The 19,196-nt window shown below is 39.5% G+C and overlaps 1 protein-coding gene across 1 annotated transcript; it reads left to right on the forward strand.

Moving 5' to 3' along the window:
* Window positions 1-2,177, forward strand: LOC140954894 (putative disease resistance RPP13-like protein 1). The gene is made up of 2 exons (XM_073405892.1): window positions 1-93; window positions 1,578-2,177. Exons 1-2 carry the CDS (start codon window positions 1-3, stop codon window positions 2,175-2,177), a joined length of 693 nt encoding a protein of 230 aa, XP_073261993.1.
* Window positions 2,178-19,196: the final 17,019 nt, after the last annotated feature.

Below are 19,196 nucleotides of genomic sequence, written 5' to 3' on the forward strand. Positions count from 1 at the left end.
ATGGAGATATCAAGCATGAAAGACGCAGAAGCTCCAAACATAGAAATCGAGGTGGAGGATTGCGAGGAGTATGCCGCAACTTTCTATTTCTATGTAATCAGTGGCAGTGATCTCTCCCAAGTCCACATGGTGGTAGAGAATCTTGGAGCCACTGGAGACATCCCCGATGAAGGAGGATGTGGCCGTCTCATGACGACAGGTGGAGATACCTCAGGAGAAGGTGTGAGGACCATGTTATGAGTCCAAGTTTAGACCGTCTCATGACGACAGGCAGACACCTTAGAGAAGGTGTGAGGGCCATGATAGGAGCCCCAGTTCAGAACGCCCCAAAGCCAATGTGATGGCTAGATATAAGTGGACAAGTGTATGGATAGCCAATGAAGTGGCTATGATGAGTATGAAGACAAATGCAGGATTGACTTTCATGGATATTGCCCCCATGCTAAAGATCAATGAGCTAGAAGACATTTGCTTTGGACAATAAGTGGATAACTTGTGGAGCATTAAGACGCGGCTGCTATGAAGGAGCAGAGGGCATGCGCAGGTTCCGGGAACGAGTTGACTCGAGAGACTCATGGAGAAGTAAGGCGTGGTTCCTATGGTGGAACAGAGGGCAGGCGCAACTCCTGGATGAGTAGACTCTTGGAAGAGTGGTGGGCTTGTGATCATATTGAGATACTCAGATAATGACTGTCGCACTTGGGAATATCAGTTTGAGGGGGTGTTGTAAGCCTTGGTGTAAGGCTTGGTGAATCATTCCGGACCGAGCATGGTTGATACGCTCGAAGGGGAATGTTGTGTCCCAGAGACAAGCGTTAACACTCTTCAGATGTGATGTGGCAGACCATCTGGTTGAAGTGATCCTTTGGTGTAAGCAAGGGTGTGCTTTGGTGACTCTGGTGATTGAAAGGTTTGGCGAGTACCTGTAAACTTGGCCACAGACGCTCTCGGAATGGTAAGCTTGAAAAGCTGCAGAATGCAAGCTTGTGCTGATGAAGCAAGAGGACAATTGCCCACATAAATGGCAAAGGGGGTGATTGTTAGGTATTGCCATTAGTGGGACTACCCCACCACCAAACAAAGTGGCCACCACCACCAAGCAAGTGGCAGCACCATTAGTGCCACCAATGGTGGCATGTTTTAAGGGAGTTTTGTCCCCTACATGTGCTGGAGAATGCCTATAAAGGAGGCTTATATTTGAGAGCAAGATTGTGAGAGTGAGAACGTGAGAATTGTAGAGAGTGGAAGAGAAAGAGAAGAGGAAGGGCTGCTGCCCATGGCAGCAGCCCTGCAGCTGCAAGGGCAGCAAGAGAGATGGGAGTTGAGTGATGAGATCCTCCTCCATGTATTTATTGTATTCTTTCTCTATCTCAAATAATATTGTCTCTCCCGTGGATGTAGGCGGTTTTGCCGAACCACGTAAAATATTGTGTCTCAGTGTCCTTATCCCTCCGTTGAGCAAAGATCAGTTCATCACCGGTCCCCGGATTCCGCGCCCAACAAAGGGTAGAGCAGTGCTTCCAACTCAAGGCATGGGTCTGGGCTTCTCAACAATTTGATGTTGCCAGGATTATTAGGATATTCTTGATAAGATCAACGCAAGTACTTGCCGCACCAAAGAACCAGATGAATCTCTAATGGAGGCAGTGAAAGGGAAGAAACTTCTACTTGTTCTAGATGACGCGTGGAACATCGAGTACAATGAATGGGATAAACTATTGCTACCTTTGCGGTATGTGGAGCAAGGAAGTAAGATTGTCGTGACAACACGGGAAGAAGATGTAGCAAAAGTCACGCAAACTGTCATCCCCTCTCACCGCTTGAATGGAATCAGCGATGAAGATTGCTGGAAGTTGTTTGCAAGGTATGCATTTAGTGGTGTAAATTCTGGAGCAGTCTCACACTTGGAAGCATTTGGCAGAGAAATAGTGAGAAAGTGCAAAGGGTTACCGCTGGCAGCGAAAACTCTTGGGGGTCTTTTGCACTCCGTAGGAGATGTCAAGCAATGGGAGAAGATATCCAATAGCAGTTTGTGGGGTTCGTCGAATGAAAACATCCCTCCAGCTCTAACATTGAGCTATTATTATCTCCCTTCACACCTCAAACGATGTTTTGCTTACTGTGCAATATTTTCCAAGGGTTATGTATTCAAGAAGGATGGATTAATCACTGAATAGATGGCACAAGGGTTTTTAGTCCAGCCCAGAGGCGTTGAGGAGATGGAAGAGATAGGTGAAAAATACTTTGATGATCTTGTCTCCAGGTCACTTTTCCAGCAATCAACTCGTGATTCTTTTTTCAGAATGCATGACATCATAAGTGATTTAGCTGAATACGTGTCAGGAGAATTTTGCTTTAAGCTTGGTATTAATGAATTGGGCTCTGGGTTGGAGGGTGAACATTCATGCACGCTTCCAGAAAGGACTCACTATTTATCAATCACTCGAGCAGCCATGTTTCCACCATATACTGGGGCAGGACGTCGGATACTTCGTAGCATTCATGGAGTCCATCATTTGCGCGCCTTGTTTCCACTATATATTTTTGGGGAAGTTGATATTGAGACGCTGAATGACATCTTGCCAAATCTAAAGCGCTTGCGAATGCTATCTTTATGTCATCCAAAAGATACTTCTTCTCAGTTGCTCAATTCCATTGGCAACTTAAAACATTTGCGGCACTTTGACCTTTATGGGACATCGATTGAAAGGTTACCTGAAAGTGTGTGCACCTTGTACTATTTGCAAAGTTTATTGTTAGGAGAGTGCCGACATCTCATGGAGTTGCCATCCAACCTTTCCAACTTGGTCGACTTACAACATCTTGATATTGAAGGGACAAATTTGAAAGAGATGCCACCAAAAATGGGGAAACTCACAAAGCTTCGAACTTTGCAATATTACGTCGTGGGAAAAGAGAGTGGGTCTAGCATGAAAGAGCTGGGGAAGCTCTCACATATAAGGAGAAAACTTTCTATTCGGAATCTCAGAGATGTTGCAAATGCTCAAGATGCTTTGGATGCCAATTTGAAGGGTAAGAAGAAGATTGAGAAGCTGAGGTTGATATGGGGTGGTAATACGGATGACACACAACATGATTGGAGCCTTCTGAAAATGTGAAACAGCTTGCCATTAATGGTTACGGGGGTACAATGTTTCCAGGTTGGCTTGGAAACTCTTCTTTCTTAAATATGGTAGCGTTGACTCTTTCTGGATGTAAGAACTGCATCTCCTTACCACCATTGGGGCAGCTGCCATCTCTAGAAGAGCTCCATATTGAAGGATTTGATGATGTAGTGGCAGTTGGTTCTGAGTTCTATGGAAGTGACCCTTCGATGGAGAAGCCATTTAAATCCCTCAAAATATTAAAGCTTGAGGGGATGCGAAACTGGCAGGAATGGAAAACAGATGTAGCTGGTGCTTTCCCTCATCTTGCAAAGCTCTTGATAGCAGGTTGTCCCGAGTTAACAAATGGCTTGCCTACTCACCTTCCTTCTTTATTGATACTTGAGATTCAAGCGTGTCCACAGCTTGTGGTTTCAATTCCAGAGGCTCCCCTGCTCACCGAAATCAACGTAAAAGTCACTCAAACTTTCATCCCCTCTCAGCGCTGGAATGCACTAAGCGATGAAGATTGCTGGCAGGTTCTTCTTGCAAGGTATGCATTTTAGGGTTGCAAATTCTTGAGCAACCTCACACTTGGAAACATTTGGTAGAGAAATAGCGAGAAGGTGCGAAGGTTTACTGCTGGCTGCGAAGACCCCTGGGGGTCTTTTGCGCTCTGAAGGAGATGTCAAGCAGTATGTGGGGTTTGTCGAATGAAAACATTCCTTAAGTTAAATTAAAAAAATATTTTAAAACTGTATATTTTTTTAAAAATAATACACTAGGTATATTAAGTTTGTCAAGCAATGGGAGGAGATATATTAAGTTACTAAAAAAAAGGTGTTTATCATTTTGTTTGGTTGTCCATAAGGTTTTGTTACGCAACTATGTAAAAATAAAAATCATAATTTGTCGACATTGCGGCACATAATTGTTGCATTGATCCTAGTAGCTCCCTTTATTTATTTAATTTTATCTTTTGGTACATCCTAGCAGCCTCCTTACTATCGAAAGGGAGTGAGTTAAATTCATTGGTGGACTTCAATGGTTATTTCAATTCAATTTATTAATTTGGTCTCCCCAAATATCCTTGTTATATATCATAAACAATCTAAAAAATATATACAAAAATACACCAATCAAATTTAATTAATTCACTGTAGTTGGTTTGAATAAAAAGAGAAAAAAATAGTTTGAATACATGAAATATAGTTAAACAATACTAATGAGATAATAAAATTCATATTCATTGTGTCTCAAAAGAGAATTAATGCCCACTTTCTAAATATCATAAGCAATTAAAAATAAAATAAAAAAATATTGTCAGTTCGGTGTATTGAATTTTGAAATTCATCCTCTCTCGCCATCGAAACCTGGAGTGTTTTTTAGATTTTCAACATATAAAATCTTGCAAGGAACAATTATAAATTATATAAAAAAAATAGAATTTCCTGAATCATCATTTTTATATATAATATATATATATATATATATATATATATATATATATATATAAAATAAAATAAAATTTTATGGACTTGATGGACTTGATGTGATTCTAAATATCATTCTAAATCATCATTCTAAATATCATAAGCTTCGTGGACTTGATGTGATTTTAAAAATAAAATTTTAACCAAATTCTAAGGGTTTAATAAATCAGTTATTAATTCACAAAATATATGTAAAAACATGTTTTTACATTTTCATGGAAAATACAACATGATTTTATTTATCCTTTAGATATTTGTGCATATAAATTAAAATATTAAATTCTTTTTTTTTTAATCCTTTTGATTCAATAACATACATAAAAAAAAATATACAAACACACACACATCTCTTTTTCTATTATTACTTTCTCTTCTTGTTTTTTTTTACATCCACACTTCAAAATACAAATTCAAAAACAAACTAAACAAAAATTACATTTAATCAATTTAAAATTTACAAAAAAAAAGTCCCTAAAACTCTAGAAACTGCAGGGAAGCCCTTCTGCCACCGCAGGAACAGTGGCAGCGCGTCTACTCACGCGCCCCCGCCATTGGCGGCTCGTGAAGCGAAAAGCAGCCGGCCAAAATTAGCCTCTTCTCCTCTTCCCTTCTACACCGCCGGCGACGCCGTGACCTGCAAAACAACAAAAAACGCAACAACACAATCGATTCTCTTCTTCTTAGATCTGTTTAGATCTGCTTCTCTCTCCTTCCTCTGGTAGTAGATCTGTTGTGGAGTGTTGAGTGGCTCACCGGCAACTCGTGCAGTTGGTTACCCGCTGGATCCAGCTAATAAAAGGATGAAAGAGATGGAAGCAGAGTTGCAAAAGATCCATGAGAAGCTTGAACGTTTAGTTAAACACAAGGGTGATTTGCGCCACATAGAAGGTACTGGTGGATGGAGACCATTGTCAGAGAAAACAACTCCTGTGGTTGATGAATCTCATGTATATGGAAGGGAAGCTGATAAGGAAGCCATAATGAAGTACTTGTTGACAAAAAACAATACAAATGGTGCAAATGTAGGTGTGATTCCTATTGTGACGTAGCGGAAGCTTATTAAATAAAAAGGAGCACCGTCCCTTTGTAGGAAATTGCTCGAATCCACGAGCAGGAAATAGTTTTCTCGAATCCACGAGTAAGAGATAGTAGTTCTGAATGAAATTCTTATTTCAATGAAAAATTTGAAGTTCCAGTAACGAGGATTGGTAGCTTGTATTTATAGCTACCAATCCTAATTCTAATCAGAACATACTTGCGGAGATAATTAATAAAACATATAATATTCCTACTAAAAAACATAAACTAGAGTTCTAACTTGGAAACAATAATATCAGTAGCAGAGGGGCTCTTAAATAATGGAATCCGTGTGCAATAAGGAAAAACGCAGCAGTGGCAGAGTGTGCTTCTAACTCTGAAGCTTGAATCGTGATGTGTTTATCCTTGTTGGCCTAGGATTTGATTTGGTCTAGACTTCCTTCATTATACGGTCCTACATCAGTCTCCCCTTCTTGAACAAAACGCGTCCTCGCGTTGATTAGGTGAGAAGAACATTCATCAGGGGGATGATATTCAAACAAGTCAGCAACGTTGAAGGTGGGAGAAATGGTCATTTCTGCAGGGAGGTCCACAACATATGCGTTGTCATTAATCTTCTGTAGGATTTGAAAAGGACCATGCTTTTTATGGTTCAGCTTGTTATACGTTCCTGTTGGTAGTCGCCCCTTTCGTAGATATATCATCACAAGATCACCAACCTGAAAGACTTTGGCTCGTCGTTTGCGATCTGCGGCTGTTTTGTATCTGACATTAGCTTCCTCTAGATTCGCACGTACTTCTTCCTGAATTGTTTTAATCCGGTCAGCCATATGCTCTGCTGCGATGCTCATTCCTGGAATCTTAGGCAGTGGTGCTAGGTCCAGTGCATGATGTGGTGGCTGACAGTAGACAATTTGGAATGGAGTTTTCCCCGTGGACCTGTTAAGCATGCTGTTATAGGCAAATTCAGCTTGTGCCAGTGTAAGATCCCATTGTTTTGGTCTCTCTCCTGATAGGCAGCGAATCAAGTTTCCAAGAGTGCGGTTGACCACTTCTGTTTGCCCATCGGTTTGAGGGTGGCTAGTGCTGCTGAATTGCAATGACGTATCAAATCGTCTCCATAATGTCCGCCAAAAGTGGCTTAAAAATTTCGTGTCTCGATCCGAAGTGATGGATTTAGGAACCCCATGTAGACGAACCACTTCTTTAAAGAACAGATTTGCGATGTGCACGGCATCTGATGTCTTTTTGCATGCAATGAAGTGTGCCATTTTAGAGTACCTGTCCACTACGACAAAAACAGAATCAAATCCACGCTGAGTTCGTGGAAGTCCCAGAATGAAATCCATAGACAAGTCTTCCCAAGGGGCTGCTGGGATGGGTAACGGCATGTAAAGGCCTGTGTTCTGCGTGTGTCCTTTGGCTGCTTGGCACGTGGGGCAACGTTTGACATGGTTACCAATATCCCGTTTCAGCTGGGGCCAATAATACCTCTCTTCTGCCATGGCCACTGTCTTGTCCCGACCAAGATGGCCTCCCAAACCGCCACCATGTAGCTCTCGGGTTATCTGTTCCCGTAAGGAGCTCCTGGGGATACATAACTGATTGCCCCGAAATAAATATCCTTCTTGAATATGCATGCCATCCTGTGAGAGTCCCTGGATGCATTTGGTCCAGATATGGCCAAAGTCGTCATCCTCTGCATACAAATCCTTGAGGCAGTCGAAACCCGTGACTTCAGTCCGTATGGTGACAAGCAATAACGCCCTTCGACTTAGAGCGTCCGCAACTTTATTTAACTGTCCAGCTTTATGTTTCAGGGAGAAGGTGAACCTTTGGATGAAGGATATCCAACGTGCATGCATTCGGTTCACACTGTTCTGGTTATTGATAAATTGTAAGGCGTGGTGATCACTGAAGAGGATAAACTCCCTTTGCACTAAGTAGTGCTCCCAAACCTTTAAAGCACGAAACACAGCATAAAGTTCAAGTTCGTAGGTGGACCATTTCTTGCGAGATTCACTTAGTTTCTCGCTGTAGAAAGCAACAGGCCGTCCTTCCTGAGATAATACAGCACCAACACCGACGATTGATGCATCACACTCCACTTCAAATAATTTTTCAAAATCTGGCAATGCGAGAACTGGAGCGGAAGACAACCTTTCTTTAATTAGTATAAAGCTTTGTTCTGCTTCAGTTCCCCAATAGAATTTCCCTTTCTTCATGCATTCAGTGATCGGCGCGACGATTCGACTAAAATTTCTGACAAACCGTCGATAGAATGTTGCTAAGCCATGGAAGCTACGCACCTCACTGACATTCTTTGGAGTAGGCCATTCTCGGATGGCTTTTATTTTGCTTTCGTCGACTTTAATCCCGTCAGCACTCACAACAAATCCCAAAAATAGCAAACTACTGGTCATGAAGTCGCACTTTGTCAAATTAACATACAACTTGTTCTGTTGTAATACTGTTAGCACTTCCCTCAAGTGCTCAAAATGATCAGACTTGCTTTGGCTATAAATTAATATATCGTCGAAGTACACTACAACAAAGCGGCCGGTGAAGGGTTTAAGTACCTGATTCATTAGGCGCATGAAGGTACTCGGTGCGTTGGACAGTCCAAAGGGCATTACTAGCCATTCATATAAGCCCTCTCTCGTCTTGAAAGCAGTTTTCCATTCATCCCCGGGTCTAATTCGAATCTGATGATACCCACTCCGTAAATCAATTTTTGAAAAAATTTTCGATCCTGACAGCATGTCTAGCATATCCTCTAGGCGAGGGATTGGAAACCGATACTTAATTGTGATTTTGTTAATGGCTCGACTGTCTATGCACATGCGCCAACTACCATCTTTCTTTGGTACTAGCAAGGCTGGTACCGCACAAGGACTCATGCTTTCCTGAACTAGTCCCTTTCTGATAAGTTCTTCTACCTGCTCTTGTAGGATTTGACTCTCTTTCGGACTCATCCGATAATGGGGTCGATTTGGCAGACTAGCTCCTGGAGTTAAATCAATTTGGTGTTGAATATCTCGCATGGGGGGTATCCCATCTGGTAGTTCTGATGGTATGATTTCCTGAAACTCTGCTAGTAAAGGTTTTAGCTCCTGTGGAATGTTGTGACTTTCGGTACCGATTCCTCCCCCAATTACTACTGCAAACAGCTCTCCTGTTTTCTTGGCTTCCTCTATAAAGTTTTCCCCATCAACTAGGAGGACTGGCTTCCCTTTAGCTTTTGGTTTGACTAAAGAAAATTCTTCCTTTATTGGACCCAACACAACTTTCTGCCCTTTATTCATGAAGATATACACGTTATCGCGCCCCTTGTATATAGCATCTACATCAAACTGCCACGGTCTGCCTAGAATTATATGACAGGCGTCCATCTCCACTACGTCACAAGTAATGTTGTCTAGGTAATTTTGCCCAATAGAAAATTGAATATGGCAAATTTCTGTGACCTTTGCTTCTGCACCCTGTCTGATCCAGCCGATCTTATATGGTGATGGATGCTTCTCCGTCTTTAACCCCAGCTTTGTTATCATGCTCCTTGAGATTATATTTTCGCTGCTGCCGCTATCTATAATGACATCACATACTTTTTTGTTCACGGTGCACCTGGTTCGAAATATGTTGTGTCGCTGTGATTGTTCCACCTGTTTTGGTGTAAGTAGCAGTTTTCGAACCACTAGGGAACGTGATAATAATTCTCCCTCATCTCCCCCTGTGACTTCGTCCTCTTCATAGGTGTATGCTAATTCATCTCCTCCTCCTTCTGCTGTCAACTCTGGTTCTATTAAGTGCACTGTGCTCCGTTTGGGACATTGATTGGAGCGATGTCCGGGCTGCCCACATCTATAGCATTTATCTGTCGATGGGCGAGCATATGGGTTTCTAGGTGCTTCTATCATTCCTCCAGTCTTTGAGGGTGCCCCATTACTGTGTGGTCCTTTGGAAGTATTGGTGAGTGGTGGTTGATAAGCTGGGAGCTTTCCTTTGTCTACTGCAACCCGATTAAGATCAAAAGAGTTTCTCGTTCCAGCTATCGACTTTGCCCTTTCCAGTTGTGCTTCTGCCTTTGTAGCCAGGTTGATGGCTTCAGTTACAGAATATATAGTTTGCATGGAGACCCGATCTTGTATCGCCAAACGTAGACCACTCACAAACCTGCTGACTTGTTGTGCGTCAGTTTCTGTTAGATTATTACGTGATGATAATCTATGGAATTCTTCAACATATGTTTGCACTGTTCTGCTTCCTTGTCTGCAATCCTGATATTGTTGGAACAGGATTTGTTCATAATCTGGTGGTAAATACCTTGCTCGTAGAAGCCGTCTCATCTTTGCCCATGTTTGTACCATTCCTTTTCTTTGTCGCGCCCGTGTGAGTTGCAGTTGCTCCCACCAAGCAGAGGCCCCTCCCATCAATCTGTAAGCAACCAATTTTACCTTCTTATCTTCAGGGATTTCCATGTAGTCGAAAAATCTTTCAACCACAGCCAGCCAATCAAGAAACCCCTCTATTTGCAACTGACCATTGAAACTGGGTAAATCCATTTTCATACGGAAGGTTTGTGGTTCTCTTCCTCCCATATTGCGTTGTCCCTGGCGATTGTGTCGAAACATGTGTTCGACATATTCTTCATCATCACTCAGTTCTTCCTCGTAAGCTAACTGCCTACGTGGAGGTGGATGGCGTTCACGAGCAGGAGCAATCCTTTCTCTGCAATTTTCGCCTTCATGCTGCAGGTTATTTCCTGTTGTTAGCCTAGCAAGGGTTGCTTGTATGGCTTGTAACGCCTGCTGGGTCTCACGCTGGAAGTTCCTGAATTCTGTTTGTGTGATCATGCTCTCTTCATGTTTGCCGTCATCAAAGTTTTCGTTTTCACTCCGTGTGTTTGCCATCTGAACAAGTTAACACCTGCTCTGATACCAACTGACGTAGCGGAAGCTTATTAAATAAAAAGGAGCACCGTCCCTTTGTAGGAAATTGCTCGAATCCACGAGCAGGAAATAGTTTTCTCGAATCCACGAGTAAGAGATAGTAGTTCTGAATGAAATTCTTATTTCAATGAAAAATTTGAAGTTCCAGTAACGAGGATTGGTAGCTTGTATTTATAGCTGCCAATCCTAATTCTAATCAGAACATACTTGCGGAGATAATTAATAAAACATATAATATTCCTACTAAAAAACATAAACTAGAGTTCTAACTTGGAAACAATAATATCAGTAGCAGAGGGGCTCTTAAATAATGGAATCCGTGTGCAATAAGGAAAAACGCAGCAGTGGCAGAGTGTGCTTCTAACTCTGAAGCTTGAATCGTGATGTGTTTATCCTTGTTGGCCTAGGATTTGATTTGGTCTAGACTTCCTTCATTATACGGTCCTACATCATATTGTGGGCATGGGAGGGTAAAACCACTCTTGCTCAGCTTATCTACAAAGACAGAAGGGTAGATGAGTGCTTCGAGCTCAAAGCCTGGGTCTGGGCCTCTCAACAATTTGACGTCACTAGGATAGTTGATGATATTCTTAAGAAGATCAACGCAGGTACTTGCGGCACCAAAGAACCAGATGAATCTCTAATGGAGGCATTGAAAGGGAAAAAACTTCTACTTGTTCTAGATGACGCGTGGAACATCGAGTACAGTGAATGGGATAAATTACTGCTACCTTTGCAGTAAGCGAAAAGTAAGATTATGGGCATGGGAAGAACACGCTACGGTTGGACTTGACAGGTGTCCGGCGGCTGAAAACCTCAATGCATCAAGTTTAGATCCGGGGTAAATGTTTTTAAGGTTCCACATTAGACGGACCTGCGTATTCATCTTATATGGCCAATATTTCCTTTGACAAGCAGGTTTCAAGCTCCTCGAATTAAGCTCCTAATCACTTGTCTCTCCTCCACCATTAGTAGATCAATGAATTAAGCTCCTCGAATTTATTGTGACATGCATAGCAGCTATCCATTCACAACTACCTACTCTGCATGCATGAGACAGTATTATTGAAGAAGACGACGACCTTGGGTATATCACATACGCTAGATCTCGTTTATTCATGTCGCACGTGTGCGGCGTCGCGGCGAAAATATATCTATGTATGTTTCCATTTTAAATCTAGGAATGTAAATATATATCTATGTGGCAAGTATAGGAGACAAGGAAATCTTGTCGTTTATTGGTAGAAAATGGAATGGGAGTCGCCACCTAGTATCTTGGTCACTAGGAACCCTAACTGGTCTTAGAGATTGGGTACGGGGACTGGTTGCGTAAAGGGAAGGTATTAGCACCCCAAATACACCCTACCTAAGGTAAGCTGCATTGTTTTATTGTCTGATGAAATCTAAGGTATTTTCATGTTTTCCTAGTTGCTGGTCTGTCTATGGTTCAAGAAAAATCCTCCTCAGTAAGAAGGTCTTTATCTTATCGGGTAAAAAAACTAACCGTTCTAATGTTTATACCAAAACTTTATTAATAATATTTAGGAATACGTTTTACGTATAAATTCGTAATCCCAAATACTGAGAGAAAACAAAAAGATTTTTTAGAATTTTTGAAATATTGGCCTAGTTCTCATGGCTTGAATAAACTGGTTATTAAAGCCAAAATGCATGCTAATACATATATTGTTTTGAAAATTTCCTTTGTTGTGTGAAAATATGATGTTATAATATATATATATATATATTGGAGAGACTAGGCCGTATTTTAAAACAAAAATAATTTTTGGAAAATATTAATTTTTTTTTATGCTTTGACGAAAAATCGGGTATTTTAATACTGAGCTTGTATCCTTACGGTATAAAAATACAACCCAATATTAATCCACTTTGAAAAAATATGCAGAAAAAATCAACAACGTTTTTAGGGACTTTTTAGAATTTTTTTGAAAGCAAAACATTTTTTAATCTGAAAATCTTTGATATCTTGACGAAAACCGGGTATTTTTAACACTGGTTTTGTATCTTTACGATATAAAAATACAAACCAAAATTAAACCACTTTGACAAAAATATGCAGAAAAATCACCAATATTTTTTAGTTTTCAAAATATATATTTTTTTAATTATTATATTTTATATATATATACATATATACACACATATATTATAACATATTATAATATATAATATATAATATAAAAACAATTCGGGCTGGGCCGACCCAAATAAACGGGCCGGACTCAGCCCAACAAGGAAAGGTTGGGCCGAACTCGGCCCAACCAAAGATTCTTCTTCAGTCTGGGCCAGGACCGGCCCAGACGTGCAGGGGCTGGGCCAGCACCAGGCTGGCCCGGCGTTAGCAGCCCAGCGGGGGGTGGGATTATTTTTCTCCCCCCCGCCTCCTGCATGTAACATGCAGGAGGCAAGACTGCCACGAAAAGAATGCAGGGGAGAAGAAATGGGTACCTGGCGTGGAGGCGGTTGCTGGTGTAGCTGCGGTGGCGTGGCTTGCGTACGGCGGCTCCGGGCGGTACTGTGGCGGTTTGAACGACGGCGAGAGAAATTTCTTCCCCCTCTCCTCTTTTCTTCTCGTTTTCGGTGGTTCCCTCTGTACCTTCTCCTTTTGTTTTTGGTTTTCGGCTTCAGTTTCGTTGTTTTCAGTTTGTTACTGCTCTCCCCTCTATTTCGTTCAGTCTTTCTCTTCTGTCTCTCCTCCGGTCCTCTCCCTCTCTTCGGTCTCCTCTCTCTCTCCTCCCTTCGGTTTTCTCTCCTTCAGTTTCTCTCTCTCTCTTGGTCTCGGGTTTTTTTCTTCTTTTTCTCCCTCGTCCTTCCTCTCGGGTCTCCTTCCTCCTCTTCCCCCTTTCGCGAACTGGTCTTCAGGGCAGCATTTATAGAGTAAAGGGGAGCGGGGGTGTCATTATGGCTGCTTGGGGAGCGGGGCAGCGCCGGTCGGTTGGCCAGTGGGCGTGGCTGGCAGGCGCGATTCCCTCGGTTCATCATCATCAAAAGGCGTGGGGCTTCGGGTTTTGGCAGAGCACGCGGGGAGAGAGAGAGATAGGCAAAACTTTTTCTTCTTCCCCTGCTGGACGTTTAGGGGAAGAAGAAAGAGGAACAGTGTCGTTAAAACGACACCGTTCTGGTCTCTTTTTTTTTTTTATAACATGAAACGGCGTCGTTTTAGACAAAACGCGCCGTTTCATTTAAATGAAACAAGGTGCCAGAACGCGTCAATCTACAAGTCAGCCCTCAATTATCTTTTGTTTATTTCAATTGCATCCTTCAAAAATTCAATCACCACCCTCATATTTGGCCGCTTTTTCCATTTTGGTCCTTGGTCTCTGATTTATGCAATTTGACCCTCAATTAATCAATAAACTTCTAATTTCTTCAATTAGGCCCCTGAATCAATTCAATACAGCCCCCTCTATCTTCGCGCCTTTTCCAAATTGGTCCCTGGTTTCGGATTTTCACAATTAAGCCCCTAATTGGCCATTAAACTTCAATATTTATGCAATTAAGCCCCTGATTTGACCTAATAAATTCCTAAAAAATATATTTTGGCCCCAGAACTTAAATTTCTTCTAATTAAAGCCCAAATTGACTTAAAAATCAATTTTCCTTGCACTCAAATCCTCTATAAATTTAATTAAAAATCCAATTAAGTCCATAAACCTCCAAATTTGGACTTTTCTCCTCAAAAAAAATCAAATTTCTTATCCACCAGGGCTCTCATCATCCAAGAATATATTGTCAAAAATCCATCTTTGTATTTTTAACCTCCTTGACTAATTTTTCTGACCATTTTCTGGGCGTTTCATGCCTCCTGTTATTTTTCTAAACCCTTTTGGCTATTTATTTTATTTTTTGTGGGGACCCAAAAATGGGTTACAACAATTCACATGGCTTATTCCCCACACACAGAATGGTGGGCTTCTATACTAATTGCAAGATGTATTAGCTAGCTAGGGACAGTCAACCTTCACCTTATCCCAGAACAAAAGGGTGACGATATTGGTATCCCAAAACCACAGTCATCTGGGCACTGTACTCATCTAGGGCATAGTAAAAATCCTCGTTCAATTCACATCACCCCATGGCAATTTTCCTCTCTTCTATGGTTTAACCTCATCCATTTATTTTTCCACTTATCCAATAAATTTATCCCATTCACTGTACTCGATGAAGTAAGATTGTCGTGACAACACGGGAAGAAGAAGTAGCAAAGGTCACGCAAACTGTCATCACCTCTCACCGCTTGAATGTAATAAGCGATGAAGATTGCTGGAAGTTGTTTGCAAGGGATGCATTTAGTGGTGTAAATTCTGGAGCAGTCTCACACTTGGAAGCATTTGGCAGAGAAATAGTGAGAAAGTGCAAAGGTTTACCGCTGGCTGCGAAAACTCTTGGGTGTCTTTTGCACTCCGTAGGAGATGTCAAGCAATGGGAGAAGATATCCAAGAGCAGGATGTGGGGTTTGTCGAATGAAAACATCCCTCCAGCTCTAACATTGAGCTATTATTATCTCCCTTCACACCAGAAACATTGTTTTGTTTATTGTGCAATATTTCCCAAGGGTTATTTATTCGAGAAGGATGGATTAATCACTGGATGGATGGCACATGGTTTTTTAGTCCAGTCCAGAGGCGTTGAGGAGATGGAAGATATAGGTGAAAAATACTTTGATGATCTTGTCTCCAGGTCACTTTTCCAGCAATCACTTCGTCGTGTTTCTTTGCTGGAAAATAGTTTTCTTTTAGAAAATGAATTCCAGAAAAAATAAATTTCAGGAAAGTGAATTTCGAGAAAGTATTTTTCAATGTTTGGTAATGTAATGAAAAATAAGTTGGAAAACACTTTCCAGTGTTTGGTTATATCTTGGAAAATAAGTTGGAAAACACTTTCTTAAAAACCAAGTCAAATTTTCTTTTTACTAGAAAGTGTTTTCTGTTAAGTGTTTGGTTATATCTTGGAAAATAAGTTGGAAAACACTTTCTTAAAAACCAAGTTAAATTTTTTTTTTACTAGAAATTGTTTTCTGTTAATCAACTTTTCTAATAGCAAACAAACATAATAAAGTTTGAAAACTCTTCTTTCTTAAATATGGTAGCGTTGACTCTTTCTGGATGTAAGAACTGCATCTCCTTACCACCATTGGGGCAGCTGCCATCTCTTGAAGAGCTCCATATTGAAGGATTTGATGATGTCGTGGCAGTTAGTTCTGAGTTCTATGGAAGTGACCCTTCGATGGAGAAGCCATTTAAATCCCTCAAAATATTAAAGTTTGAGGGGATGCGAAACTGGCAGGAATGGAAAACAGATGTAGCCATTTGTTGTCCCGAGTTAACAAATGGCTTGCTTAATCACCTTCCTTCTTTATTGATGCTTGAGATTCAAGCGTGTGCACAGCTTGTGGTTTCAATTCCAGAGGCCCCCCTGCTCACCGAAATCAACGTAAAAGTCACTCAAACTTTCATCCCCTCTCAGCGCTGGAATGCACTAAGCGATGAAGATCGCTGGCAGGTTCTTCTTGCAAGGTATGCATTTTAGGGGTGCAAATTCTTGAGCAGCCTCACACTTGGAAACATTTGGCAGAGAAATAGCGAGAAAGTGCAAAGGTTTACTGCTGGCTGCGAAGACCCCTGGGGGTCTTTTGTGCTCTGAAGGAGATGTCAAGCAGTATGTGGGGATTGTCGAATGAAAACATCCCTTAAGTTAAATTAAAAAAATATTTTTAAACTGTATATTAAGTTTGTCAAGCAATGGGAGGAGATATATTAAGTTACTAAAAAAAGGTATTTATCATTTTGTTTGGTTGTCCATAAGGTTTTGTTACGCAACCATGTAAAAATAAAAATCATAATTTGTCGACATTACGGCACAGAATTGTTGCATTATTGCTCCTAGTAGCTCCCTTTATTTATTTAATTTTATCGTTTGGTACATCCTAGCAGCCTCCTTTACTATCGAAAGGGAGTGAGTTAAATTCATTGGTGGACTTCAATGGTTATTTCAATTCAATTTATTAATTTGGCCTCCCGAAATATCCTTGTTATATATCATAAACAATCTAAAAAAAAAATACAAAATACACCAATCAAATTTAATTAATTCACTGTAATTGGTTTGAATAAAAAGAGAGAAATAGTTTGAATACATGAAATATAGTTAAAAAATACTAATGAGATAATAAAATTCATATTCATTGTGTCTCAAAAGAGAATTAATGCCCACTTTCTAAATATCATAAGCAATTGAAATAAAAATAAAAAATATTGTCAGTTCGGTGTATTGAATTTTGAAATTCATCCTCTCTCGCCATCGAAACCTGGAGTGTTTTTTAGATTTTCAACATATAAAATCTTGCAAGGAACAATTATAAATTATAAAAAAATAGAATTTCATGAATCATCATTATATATATATATATATATATATATAAAGCTTTATATTACAAACTTATAATTTTTAGATTTTTTAAATCTTAATTAATTTAGTTATATACTTATATTATTTTATACTTTAAAACTCGGGTCCATCCTTCATCTTAATGGCATAGATGAAAACTTATTATTCTTATCTTATTTATGCCCATTTGAAGACAGTTAATCCAGACTTAATCCGCTTGATGATGCCTTAATCATGCTGATAAAAAAGATTAATACATTGAGCACCAAGTGTGTGGATATAATCAGCTGGCAAGGACTCCGGCTTGTAAGAAAATGATTTTTTTTCAACATTTTTTTTAACAATGTTTATAGTTTCAGCTCAAATAATAAAATAACTGAAATCTTGGCCTTTTAAGTATTTTTTTTTTAATTTTAGTATTTTTTAAAAAAATTTATTTTGTAACCCAGCCCTAAATATAATATAAATAATTTAATATTGTTAGGAAGTTTTAAACCGGCTTCCATGAATTTAATATTGTACATGTCGGATCCTTCTTGCCCGTGACGGTCACGGCAATCCTGCCTATCATTTCGGTGTGGCCCGAGGTGAAAACATTTGGCCCTTTTTTTTTTAATTACTGAAAACTTAACATGTCATGTGCTAAATTCTTTTTTTTTTTTTTTTTTTTGATAACGTGGGTGTCCGGCCAGCTTACGCGCACTACGACTAATCCCACGGCCCACTGAACATCCTGCAAGCCCTAGTGAGCAGGTAAGACACCGCGAGGGTGACAGGCATACCGCACAGAAAGGACCCATTATAAACAGGAAAGGAGCAAACTTTCCAGTTCTACTCCCACTGGGACTCGAACCTAGGTTCGAAGGAAGGAAAGCTGCTCCCTCCCACCGCTGAGCCACGCACCTGTTGGTGTCATGTGCTAAATTCTTGAAGAACCCAGTGAATGCCAAAATTAAAGATTCATTTTGAAAATTAATTTGAAATAAAAATGATTTAAAAAAATACTTTTACATCACAAAAATAAAAATTACCTTACGTAAGGGACATGCACGGTCAAGAAACCAAAGAAGAGAACGCTAGCTCTCTGGAGCGTTTGGCATGGAAAAATGAAAGGGCACTGTCGTATTCACCTGTTAATTTTACCGAGGTTGTATATATTCTTTGGGTTTCCGCATTGGTAATACATGAATTTATTTTTATATTGAAAATTGTGTTTTATGATTTTTTTAAAAAATATTTGTTTGAAATTAATATTGTTTTATTGTTGTTCGATTATTTTGATGTAATAATATAAAAAATAATTTTTTTAAAAAATAAAAAATATTTTATGTGAAAAAGAAAAACCAAAGGACGGTAGGTATGCATCAATGTCATACATAGGGTTTGTCTTGTTATATAAGAAGACTTTGAAAGTGGCTTTGTTGGCTCTGCAGAGATGAAGAATAGTCAAAAGAGTCCTAAAATTAATTCGTCTTCGCTATCCACGGCGGCGCATCATTGGTGGCTTTGGAAATTAACATGGTGCTTCCGACGCACCAAGTTATGTGCTATCCACGGCGGCGCATTATTGATGTTTACATTCGTTTATATATATTTTTAATTAATTTTATAAATTTTAAATTTAACAATTATATAAATTTTTAATAACCTTAAAATTTTAAAACTCAAATTAATAAATTCTAAAAAATAAATATAAAATTTAACCAATTGAACTACAATTCTTATAATTTATGAAATTAATTTGAATGCTTAAGCAATATGGTTGCTATCAACGTTTTAGCTAGATAAATAAAGTTTAACGACTTGATTTGTTTCTTATATTATAAAATATTTATTTGATCTATTTTTATATATCTAATTAAGTTAATTTTATTTTTAATATATATTAAATTTATAATTTATAATTTATCATTCTTCTCATGTAAAAAACTTATTCTTAATATTTTATCGGTGTCCCCAAGAAGATAATTAATCCATAATAATTTTTACGGTTTAACTGTTTTATATATTTTTAAATTTATTGCACAGAAATTATCTTTTTTATTATTCGATTATCAAATTTATTTATACATACCGTTTCCACGTGTTCCCATCATGGAATTCCGTGGCTTATTAGCTTTCTACTGCTATCATTCTCTCTCTCTCACCCTTTCGCAAGAATCGACAACTTCATGACTCAGAAATCTTGACCTCATCTCCTAACA

The sequence above is a fragment of the Populus alba genome, chromosome 17 (assembly GCF_005239225.2).
Source record: "Populus alba chromosome 17, ASM523922v2, whole genome shotgun sequence".
Lineage (NCBI taxonomy): Eukaryota > Viridiplantae > Streptophyta > Magnoliopsida > Malpighiales > Salicaceae > Populus > Populus alba.